Source organism: Bombina bombina, chromosome 5 (assembly GCF_027579735.1).
Source record: "Bombina bombina isolate aBomBom1 chromosome 5, aBomBom1.pri, whole genome shotgun sequence".
NCBI lineage: Eukaryota > Metazoa > Chordata > Amphibia > Anura > Bombinatoridae > Bombina > Bombina bombina.
The window spans coordinates 668,796,454-668,808,529 of NC_069503.1; the positions used below are offsets into that span (position 1 = coordinate 668,796,454).

Consider the following 12,076-nt stretch of genomic DNA (forward strand, 5'->3'; position numbering starts at 1 on the left):
CCACTGCGCACCACAAGTGTATCATGCCCAGCAGTTAAGGGGTTAATTAGGGAGCTTTTAGGGAGCTTGTAGGGTTAATTTTAGCTTTAGTGTAGTGTAGTAGACAACCCCAAGTATTGATCTAGGCACATTTTGGTATATTTCATGCCACCATTTCACCGCCAAATGCGATCAAATTAAAAAAAACGTAAAATTTTTCACAATTTTAGGTTTCTCACTGAAATCATTTACAAACAGCTTGTGCAATTATGGCACAAATGGTTGTAAATGCTTGTCTGGGATCCCCTTTGTTCAGAAATAGCAGACATATATGACTTTGGCGTTGCTTTCTGGTAATTAGAAGGCCACTAAATCCTGTTGCGCCTCACACGTGTATTATGGCTAGCAGTGAAAGGGTTAATTAGGGAGTTTGTAGTGAGCTTGCAGGGTTAATTTTAGCTTTAGTGTAGAGATCAGCCTCCCATCTGACACATCCCACCCCCTGATCCCTCCCAAACAGCTCCCTTCCCTCCCCCACCCCACAATTGTCCCCGCCATCTTAAGTACTGGCAGAAAGTCTGCCAGTACTAAAATAAAAGGGTTTTAAAAAAAAAATGAATTTTTTTTTAGCATATTTACTTATGCTACTGTGTAGGATCTCCCCCTTAGCCCCCAACCTCCCTGATCCCCCCCAAAACTGCTCTCTAACCCTCCCCTCTGCCTTATTGGGGGCCATCTTGGGTACTGGCAGCTGTCTGCCAGTACCCAGTTTACAATAAAAAGTGTTTTTTTTTTCTCTTTGTTTTTTTTTTTTCTGTAGTGTAGCTTTCCCCCCCCCCCCACCCACAGACAAACCCCCACCACTTTGCTGATTATTTTATTTTTCGATTTTTTTAATCTTTTTTATTTGCACATTTTCTGCAGTGTAGCGGTTCCCACCCGCTCCCTCCCCATGCACGCGCCCGCCCCCACCCTCCCGTGCACGCGCGCACGCCCGTGCGCGCCCCCAGCCGATCCCGCCCCCCTTCACTTCCACAGGGCCATCGATGGCCGCCACCCGCCTCCCGGTCCGGCTCCCACCCACCAACGCAGGTAGCCACCGATCTCCGGTGCAGAGAGGGCCACAGAGTGGCTCTCTCTGCACCGGATTACTTAAAAAGGTTATTGCAGGATGCCTCCATATCGAGGCATCACTGCAATAACCGGAAAGCAGCTGGAAGCGAGCAGGATCGCTTCCAGCTGCTTTCCACACTGAGGACGTGCAGGGTACGTTCTCAGGCATTAACTGCCTTTTTTCTGAGGACGTACCCTGCACGTCCTCAGTCGTTAAGGGGTTAACATGCAAAGCTATAGACGCCTCAAATGAAAACGAGTAAAGAGGATCGCACCTGATGCTACAGCCATGAGACCTAAAACTTCCATGCACAAAACCACTGATGGAAATGAGAGATTGAACGTTTTAGACAAACTAAAATTAACTTAATTTGCCTCTAGTCTATAAGAGAAAGAACCATAGATACTAAAATCTATCTGGAAATCTAAAAAGGTGACCGTTATTCTAAGGAATCAAAAAACATTATTGTAAACTGATCCTCCAACCATGTCTTGAATAAACCACACTAGTTGTTTCAAGTGAGATTCTGCTGAATGAAAAGATTAAAGCTAGTACCAAATATCAACCAAATAAAGAAACGCTGCAATACCCTGCTCTCTGAATACAGATAGAAGGCCCCCAAGAATCTTTGAAAAGAATATGAGCTGCCGCTAGCCCAAAAGGACAGGCGACAAATTGGTAATGCTTATCTAGAAAACAATAATTTCAGAAAACAATAGTGGTCTGAAAGAACGAAAAATAAGCGTCCTGTAAGGCTATTTTGGACATGAAGTAACCTTGCTAAACAGAAAGGCAAAATAGTCCCTTATAGTTACCATCTGGAACTCTTACAAGATGATATAAAAATTTCAGATGCAGTATTGGTCTGAACATTTTTTTTTCTTTAAGACAAAGAATAGATTTGAATAGAAAACCAAAACTCTGTTCCTGCAGAGGAACTGGAACCATCACCCCTGAAAACTCTAAATCTGAAACACATTTCAGAAAAACCTGAGCTTTCACAGAGCTTGTTACAACATGGAAAATAATCTTCCCATTTAAGGTTTTTATCCTGAAACCTAAACGATACCCCTGAGAAAAAAACATAATTTATGTAAGAACTTACCTGATAAATTATTTTTTTTCATATTGGCAAGAGTCCATGAGCTAGTGACGTATGGGATATACAAGCCTAATAGGAGGGCCAAAGTTTCCTAAACCTCAAAATGCCTATAAATTCACCCCTCACCACACCCGCAATTCAGTTTAACGAACAGCCAAGTAGTGGGGTGATAAAGAAAGGAGTAAAAAGCATCAACAAAGGAATCTGGAAATAATTGTGCTTTATACAAAAAAATCATAACCACCATAAAATGGGTGGGCCTCATGGACTCTAGCCAATATGAAAGAAATGAATTTATCAGGTAAGTTCTTACATAAATTATGTTTTCTTTCATGTAATTAGCAAGAGTCCATGAGCTAGTGACATATGGGATAGCAGATACCCAAGATGTGGAACTCCACGCAAGAGTCACTAGAGAGGGAGGGATAAAAATAAACAACAGCCATATGCTGAAAAAAATAATCCACAACCCAAAATATAAGTTATTCTCATAAAAAAAAAGAAAAACTTAAAACATTAGAAGAAGAATCAAACTGAAACAGATGCCTGAAGAACTTTTCTACCAAAAATTGCTTCTGAAGAAGCAAATACATCAAAATGGTAGAATTAAGTAAATCTATGTAAAGAGGACCAAATTGCCGCTTGCAAATCTGATCAACTGAAGCTTCATTCTTAAAAGCCCACGAAGTGGCGACTGATCTAATAGAATGAGCTGTAATTCTCTGAAGCGGGGCCTAACCCGACTCCAATAAGCTTGAAGAATCAACAGCTTTAATCAACAAACCAAGGAAATAGCAGAAGTTTTTCTGACCTTTCCTAGGACCAGAAAATATAACAAATAGACTAGAAGTCTTCCTGAAATCTTAGTAGCTTCAATATAATATTTCAAAGCTCTCACCACATCTAAAGAATGTAAAGATCTTTCCAAAGAATTCTTAGGATTAGGACACAAGGAAGGAACAACAATTTCTCTACTAATGTTGTTAGAATTCACAACCTTAGGAAAAAATTGAAATGAAGTCCGCAAAACTGCCTTATCCTGATGAAAAATCAGAAAAGGAGATTCACAGGAAAGAGCAGATAGCTCAGAAACTCTTCTAGCAGAAGAGATGGCCAAAAGGAACAATAGTTTCCAAGAAAGTAGTTAAATGTCCAAAGAATGCATAGGCTCAATATGGAGGAGCCTGTAAACCAAATTAAGACTCCAAGGAGGAGAGATTGATTTAATGACAGGCTTAAACATGAACTAAAGCCTGTACAAAACAGTGAATATCAGGAAGTTTATCAATCTTTCTGTGAATAAAACAGAAAGAGCAGAGATTTGTCCCTTCAAGGAACTTGCAGACAAAACCTTATCCAAACCATCCTGACGAAACCGAAAAATTCTTACAACTCTAAAAGAATGCCAAGAGAATTTATGAGAAGAACACCATAAAATGTAGGTCTTCCAAACTCGATAATAAATCTTTCTAGAGACAGATTTACGAGCTTGTAACATAGTATTAATCACTGAGTCAGAGAAGAAAGAGATAGTTCTTTTTTTAATAGATACCCTGATTTAGATTCCCAGAAGATAGATCATCAATCTCCTAAACAGTACACAGTGGTGCAGTCAGTGCACATATTTTTGTTTTTTATAATATTTTTCCTCTAATTTTAAATAGTTAATTTTATATTTACATTACCATTACCCTTATTATACCAGTTTGCCGTCCAGTAGTGTACCGTAACACAAATCATTTTTAATAAATAATCAAAAAAGATCTCTTATTATATTAGTTTATGTTCCCAAATAAGTTATACTGGTTTAATAATATTTTTATTTTTTATTTATGGATGGATGCATTGTTGCAGTTGCTGCAAGTGCAAATAAAGTAAAAACATTTTTTTTATTTAAAAAACTAAATACAATTCTAATAATTTGTTTATTGGAGCTCAGCCTCTGCAATTAATGCAAGTCAGATTGTTTTTTTTTTATTTTTTATCATTGATGCTAGGCTAGTGCTGCAACAATAAAAAATCATTAATGGTCAATGCATTTTGGTGAGCAAAAATATCAAAATTAGCATGCTTAAATGTGCAAGCAATGCATTCATTGTGTCAAGTCTGCAATGCCCTATTAACTGTCCATGTGCATTGTGCAGCCACAAAATAGCAGCCCTAAGTACGCCTAACCAATTGTGTTTAAGAAAAAAAAAAAATAGCTAAGCTAATAAAATATAAGTCAATTTAATTTCAAATGTTGCTTAAAATAGCATGCCATGGCATGATCTATTGCTCTAGATTCAGAACACAAAACAAATTAATAAAATGTAGAAAAAAAGTGTTTTTTTACTTTTATGTCCCTCCCAGTCCATTACTGTTTTTGACTGTTTATGAACAAACACAACACAGTCAAAAACAGTAATGGACTGGGAGGGACATCAAAGTAAAAAAACACTTTTTTTATACATTTCATTAATTTATTTTGTCTTTCCAAAAAGTAGAACTTGTCTCCCTCCCACCACCACCTTATTCTAAAAATCTTTTAGGTTCATTGTTCAACCAACAGTAAATACTGCCTGACAGTGCCTGTGTGTCGTCTACTCAAGTTCACCAAAGTCAGCCAACAGCTGTGGTTCCAGATTGCATCCTGTTTCTTCTTCTACAACAGCAAGTTCATCCACACATCCTGCAGCCTGTTTCTTCTTCTACAACAGCAAGGTCATCCACATCCTAGTGCAGCCTGTTTCTTCTTCTACAACAGCAAGGTCATCCACACATCCTGCAGCCTGTTTATTTTTCTACAACAGCAAGGTCATTCACACATCCTGCAGCCTGTTTCTTCTTCTACAACAGCAAGGTCATCCACATCCTAGTACAGCTTGTTTCTTCTTCTACAACAGCAAAGTCATCCTGCAAGTGCACTGCAACTCTGAAAGCCTGTGTCTTCTACTACAGCAAGGTCAGCCATTCAGCCAGTGTCTTCTAAAACAGAAAGCTCAGTCATCCAAAGCCAGTGTTTTCTACAACAGCAAGGTCAGTCCTCCAGAGCCAATTTATTATACAACTGCAAGGTCAGTCTCCTCCAGTGAAAGCCAGTGTTGCCTCAGTCTAAATAAACATGAATATGAGCAACCCCATTGTTGTCGTCTTTAAAGTTTATATTCAAATCATTTCAAGTGTAAGCCAGTGGTTTCTTGTCTCTTCTCAATCAAGGTGACTGCATCATCATTAAGTTAAGCAAGCCCACTGTTGTCTTCTTTATATTCTAGATCTAGACCAAGTACAAGCCTGTGGTCTCTTGTCTCTAGTCTCAATCCAGGTGATGTCACTGCATCATCAAGCCCATTGTTGTATTCTTTATTTATATTCAAGTGCAGTTAGCCTGTGTTCTCTTCAATCAAGGTGACTGCATAATCAATCCCATTGTTGTCTTTCTATTCAAATGCAGCAAGCCACTGTGTTCTCTACTTCTCTTTAATCAAGGTGCCTGCATCATAGCACTATTTTTTTCTTCTTTAAAGTGCAGCAAGCCTGTGTTCTCTCTTCAATCAAGGTGACTGCTTAATCAAGCCCAATAGCCCATCATTGTCGTCTTTATATTCAAGTGCAGCTAGCCTGTGTTCTCTCTTCAATCAAGGTGACTGCTTAATCAAGCAAGCCCATTGTTGTTGTCTTTATATTCAAATGCAGAAAGCCAGTGTTCTCTACTTCTCTTCAATCAAGGTGACTGCATCATAACACTAAGTATCAGCCTATTTTTTTCTTCTTTAAAGTGCAGCAAGGCTGTGTTCTCTCTTCAATCAAGGTGCACTGACTGCTTAATCCAGCCCATCGTTGTGTTCTTTATATTCAAGTGCAGCTAGCCTATTTTCTCTTCAATCAAGGTGACTGCATCATCAATCCCATTGTTGTCTTTATATTCAAGTTCAGCAAGCCAGTGTGTTCTCTACTTCTCTTCAATAAAGGTGACTGCATCATAGCAGACCTAATAACTGGCTAGTGGCTACTATATAATCACATCACATGCAGCAAATATTTTTGTAACTATTTTTTGTTTTGTATTTTTATGCTCAAATGGTGTATTGGACATTGAATAACATGTACATTAAGATTCTGTAGTGTTAAATAAATTGTTTAAAGGGCCATAATACCCAAATGTTTAAACACTTGAAAGTGATGCAGCATAGCTGTAAAAAAGCTGATTATAAAATATCACCTGAACATCTCTATGTAAAAAAGAAAGATATTTTACCTCAAAAGTTCCTCAGTAGCCACTTCCCATTGTAAAGGATTTCTAAGCAGCATTTTAGTATGTCTGTCCCGGGACAACTGAAAGGATGAGCTTCGTGCACTCTCATATTATTTCACCAATCAGGTAAAGGAAGCTTACTATGAAATCTCATGTGAGTTAAGTCAAATCTCATGAGATCACAGTAAGAGTTCATGACCTCAGCACTACTGATGCTGATTGGCTGCTGTTCATTTCTTATTTTTTTATTTTTTTACCTGCAGCTGGGAGCAGCTGAGTATAACTTTTTACACAGAACTTACTCTGGTGAGCTGAGGAGATTGTGAGGTAAAATATCTTAGTTTTTTACATAGAGATGCTCAGGTGATATTTTCCTGTCAGCTTTTTACAGTTATACTGCATCAGTTTCAAGTGATTTAGCATATGAGTATTATGTCCCTTTAATGCTAAATGAAGGTGTTTTTTTAATAAAATCGCGATTAAATCGCAATCACATTTTTTTTGTGGTCATATCGCCCAGCCCTTATATATATATATATATATATATATATATATACATACATATATACACATATATACATATATACATATATATATATATATATATACATATACACACACATTCATTTATATATACATACATACACACATATACACACTATTTTTTATTAAAAGGGACATGAAACCCAAATGTTTTCTTTAGATAAAGCATAAAAATTTGAAATAACTTTAATTTGTTTCTATTTCTATTATCTAACTTGTTTTGTTTGTTTTACATTCTTTGTTGAAAAGTATACCTAGGTAGGCTCAGAAGCTGCCGATTGGTGACTGCACATGTATGCCTCTTGTCATTGACTTTCCTAGTAGTGCATTACTGCTACTTCAACAACAGAGAATGATGCAAATTAGATAGATGGAAAGTTGTTTAAAATTGTATGATCTACTTTTAAATTCTGCATTACCTTGCGTCTCTGTATAGCAATGTAAAAATGCAACTATTTGTACAATGTGTAATGTATTGCTGGCATATCTCAGGACATACTTTAAAACGAGAGAAGTTTCAATGTATTTTTCCTGGTGAAAAATGTTATAAATAACTAAGAAACTGTGCATTATATGTTATGCTAGCATAATTATAGCAAGTTGGATTTTTCATAGATGATCCCAATCAATTTAAATAAAATATTAAATAAATCCTTTATAAAAGTACTTCTTAACTATTCTTTTATAATCAATACATTTTAAAAATGATTTGTGTATTTATGCATTTCCTACAAGCATAGTTTATTTTCAGTGTTGTGAGTTACGCCCAGCTCTAATACACACACAATTTCATATTTGAATAAATGGGATTGCCAAATGTAATCATTTTAAATCAGAAACTTTACATATAGGTTAAATATTTTCACAGACATTGCAGCATGCCATATGCAAGGGAAAAAGAAATAGGATTCATTTTATAAGGCTTAAAACTATCAGCCAATATGGAATTGTTTATATATTATTTTGGTTGTTCTGTTTCTGACATAAGTAGTAAAAAGAAATAAATCATTTATAATAAAAAAAATATAAAGATTTGACAGATTACTAAATGGCTCAATGCACTTGAAGCCCATAGGGCACAAGTATTCAGTAACTCGGTAAAACAAACATACCCATAAGATTCCAGTCATGTAGTTCTAATATGTCCCTGAACAGATAGGAAGAAAACAGCTCCAGTCCTTTAACACAAAAATTCTGAGGGGGAAAAAAAAAGTGTAAAACAGTCTGCTGTATAGATCATTATTTTAGTCCAGTGTAATCACAGTCAACTAAATTAACACAAAATAAACAAAAAAGTGGGTAATCAGCTTAAACGTAAACACTTATTTATATTATTTCCTACACAGCTTTTTCATGTTTCATTTTTTTTTTTTTTCAATACAACCATCTTCTTCTAAAATAACCTTACATTACCTGGGATACAAGGAACCATGGTGCACACACACACACACACACATATGTTTTATATATATATATATATATATATATATATATATATATATATATATATATATATATATATATATCAGGGATGTGCACTCATAGGAGGCAAGGGAGGCAGTTCCTACCGTGCCATATGTGGCCAAAGCTTAATTAAATTTTAATAAAAAAAAAATTAAAGTCCAAAAAAAAATTATTTCCCCCCCATGTAATGCTATGGAGAGGCAGGTACAGGAACGCTTCTCTCCATTGCAGTACATGGGTCAAAGGAAAAGCTGTGCTGCAGCGCCACCTGTGTTCTGTCAATATATTAGCAGCAAAAATTGGGACCAATAGGAGGCACCCCTCTTGATGCCTCCTAGCAATTGAAGGATATATAGATTAATCAGGAGGAAAATGCAGTTGCAGAGTCATGTGACAACTGGAAGCTGAGGTAACCTAAGAACAGATGACACCAAGCAGAAAAGTAAAGTAGTATTCTACATCTCTTGTGATTCACAAATTGTGTTCAGATACAGCTCATTAACAGGGGGACAGTAAGTGAGCATAACCCAATACTGACAGGTAGTCAAAGGGTCAATTCAAATTTAAATCCATAATTTAAAACCTAGAGTTTGAAGTTAAGTGTGCAGTGCCCACATTATTTAAATTAAAGTTTTTGACATTGAATATTGCTAAGCCTCCCTTTTTCATGGTTATTTGATTTAATTAGGTACAGACTCCATATATGTTATGTCTGTTCAGTCAGAGGATGCAGTATCTATTTTTATTTTTCTCTGTGTCTCCATTTATTTAAAGACTGCCGTTAACTTGTAATTCACAAATCAATTGAAAGCTGTTGCATTGTGTTTTTAATATGTGCTGCTTTTATACAAGTTTATATTAATAAAAGGAGATAATGAGTCATTTAAAAAATATATGTAATTATTGAAGTTAAATGTTTTTAGAAACAATGCCACTGTAAAGTAACTGGTTAAACACATAGTCAAAGGGAGACATTTAAAATTAAACTTCATGATTGAGGTAGAGCATGCTATTTTAATAGACTTTTCTAGTTATTTATATTTTGAGAATTAGCATCAACTGTTACTGACCCCATGTCAGCATATCAAATTAGTTTTTGAAAGGAACATGAAAGTCATAATTACATTTCCATCATTCAGATAGAAATTGCACAAAAAAAATAAATAAATAAACTTTCTATTTTACTTGTATTATTATGTACTTCATTCTTTTGGTATCCTTTGGTGTCCTTTGTTGAAGAGCATACCTAAGGGGGATGTGCACGTGTGTTTCTCGAACACCATATTGCATCAGCTGTGTTGGCAGTATTGGCGCTGGACTGTCATTGGGCAGGGTCAGACTGATATGCTTCAGGATATTTTTTCTTTGTGAAAGGGGCATAGTGTGCTAAAAGACTGTGCACCCTGAAGAGTTATTATAAAAATGGACAAGTATGGAAGGTTTTTTCCAGCTTCTGTTCTATCTCATGGAGTGCTGTTCTTTCATTGTGTTTTATTTAAATGCTCTTAGGTCACCCTAAGAGTAATGGGGAAACCAGACGTGGACTCCATGCACACTTGCCCTTAGAGAGATACAACTGCACCTCACTGACGAGGCCCATAGAAGGCCGAAACGATCGTCTGGGGTTGTTGCTTCCCTTGTTCAGAGAAGAATTGCCTGGTATTTCGGCGCTGGACTGTAATTGGGCAGGGTCAGACTGATATGCTTCAGGATATTTTTTCTTTGTGAAAGGGGCATAGTGTGCTAAAAGACTGTGCACCCTGCGGAGTTATTATAAAAATGGACATGCATGGAAGGTTTTTTCCAGCTTCTGTTCTATCTCATGGAGTGCTGTTCTTTCATTGTGTTTCACAAAAAAAATAAATACATAAACTTTCTATTTTACTTGTATTATTATGTACTTCATTCTTTTGGTATCCTTTGGTGTCCTTTGTTGAAGAGCATACCTAAGTGGGATGTGCACGTGTGTTTCTCGAACACCATATTGCATCAGCTGTGTTGGCAGTATTGATAACTTGTCCTTTGTGTAAAACTTGTATGGTAAATTATTTCTATTTCTTCTATAAGGTAAGACGAGTCCACAGATTCATCCTTTACTTGTGGGATATTATCCTTCCTAACAGGAAGTGGCAAAGAGCACCACATCAGAGCTGTCTATATAGCTCCTCCCTTAGCTCCACCCCCCAGTCATTCTCTTTGCCTACTCTAAGTACTAGGAAGGGTAAAGTGAAAGAGGTGATAAAATATTAGTTTTTCATTTCTTCAAGCAAGAGTTTGTTATTTTAAATGGTACCGGTGTGTACTATTTACTCTCAGGCAGCAGATGGATGAAGACTGCTGCCTGGAGGATGATGATCTTAGCATTTGTAACTAAGGTCCATTGCTGTTCCCACAGAGGCTGAGGAATACAGGAAACTTTAGTGTGAGGAACGTGTTTCATGCTACGCAGCAGTGAGGTATGTTCAGTCATATTTTTCTGGAGAGACTGTGTATTTCAGAAGGGCTGACATTATACCCAGGAGGTTAAGGGTAAGCAGTAATCCTAGAGCTAATAAGAAGGGCATTACTAAGCTTGCATAAGGGGCCAATTACACATATGGTTGACACTGACTTGTAAATGTTTGTGGGCAAACGTTTTTATGATCTGGGAGTGCTTTAAAGGGCCACTAAACCCAAAATCTTACTTTCATGATTCAGATAGAGAATACAAATTTAAACAACATTACAATTTACTTCTATTATTTATTTTGCTTCATTTTTTAGATATCCTTAGTTGAAGAAAAAGCAATGCAGATGGTGAGCCAATCACACAAGGCTTCTATGTGCAGCAACCAATCAGCAACTACTGAGCATATCTAGATATGCTTTCAGCAAAGAATATCAAGATAATAAAACAAATTAGATAATATAAGTAAATTAGAAAGATGTTTAAAATTGCATTCTCTTTCTAATTCATGAAAGAAAAAAATGTGGGTTTCATGGCCCTTTAAAGTTTTGTGGGCAATAACGTTTTGGGCAACTTTATTGAGGGCACACATGGCTTAATTTCTTGGTCTCAGAACACACATGGCTAGTTATAACCGCTCTGGTGCGGTTCTTTGAGGCTGGAGACATTGAGTGAGATGGGTGGGGACTATTTTCGCGCCTCAGATGCGCAGTTAGTTTCTCTCAGCAAGCTCTAACTCCTGAGGGCTCTGGTGGATGTTTTGGGCCAAATCAAAGCTTTAACCCCACACTTACTATCCCTGAGGGCAGGTAGGGCCACAGCAGGGCTGTGGCAAGGTGCTGAGGGTGTTATTTCTGGATCTGGGCCTATTTTCAATCCGGTTTGCACATTAATGGGTTAATTGTTAAAATACTTTGTGGGGCAATCTTAACTACATATATTGTGTCTGCTTACAAATTTTTTAAAAATGTGGTGCATGTTTAGGCTGTTTTGCAGAACGTGTATGCTTTTTTTCTCTTAAAGGGACATTATACACTCATTTTTTCTTTGCATAAATGTTTTGTAGATGATCTATTTATAAAGCCCATAAAGTTTTTTAAAAAAAATAAATGTAAAGTTTTGCTTATTTTTAAATAACATTGTTCTGATTTTCAGACTCCTAACCAAGCCCCAACGTTTTATGTGAATACGGTC

General features: G+C 36.6%; 1 protein-coding gene across 1 annotated transcript in view; it reads right to left on the reverse strand.

Annotated features, from left to right (window-relative positions):
- DROSHA (drosha ribonuclease III) overlaps positions 1–12,076 on the reverse strand; it is a 734,939-nt gene that overhangs the window by 525,354 nt on the left and 197,509 nt on the right. Inside the window, exon 11 of the mRNA XM_053714616.1 lies at positions 8,085–8,166. Within this exon, the coding sequence (XP_053570591.1) occupies positions 8,085–8,166 (82 nt within the window). The remainder of the gene's footprint in view (positions 1–8,084; positions 8,167–12,076) is intronic.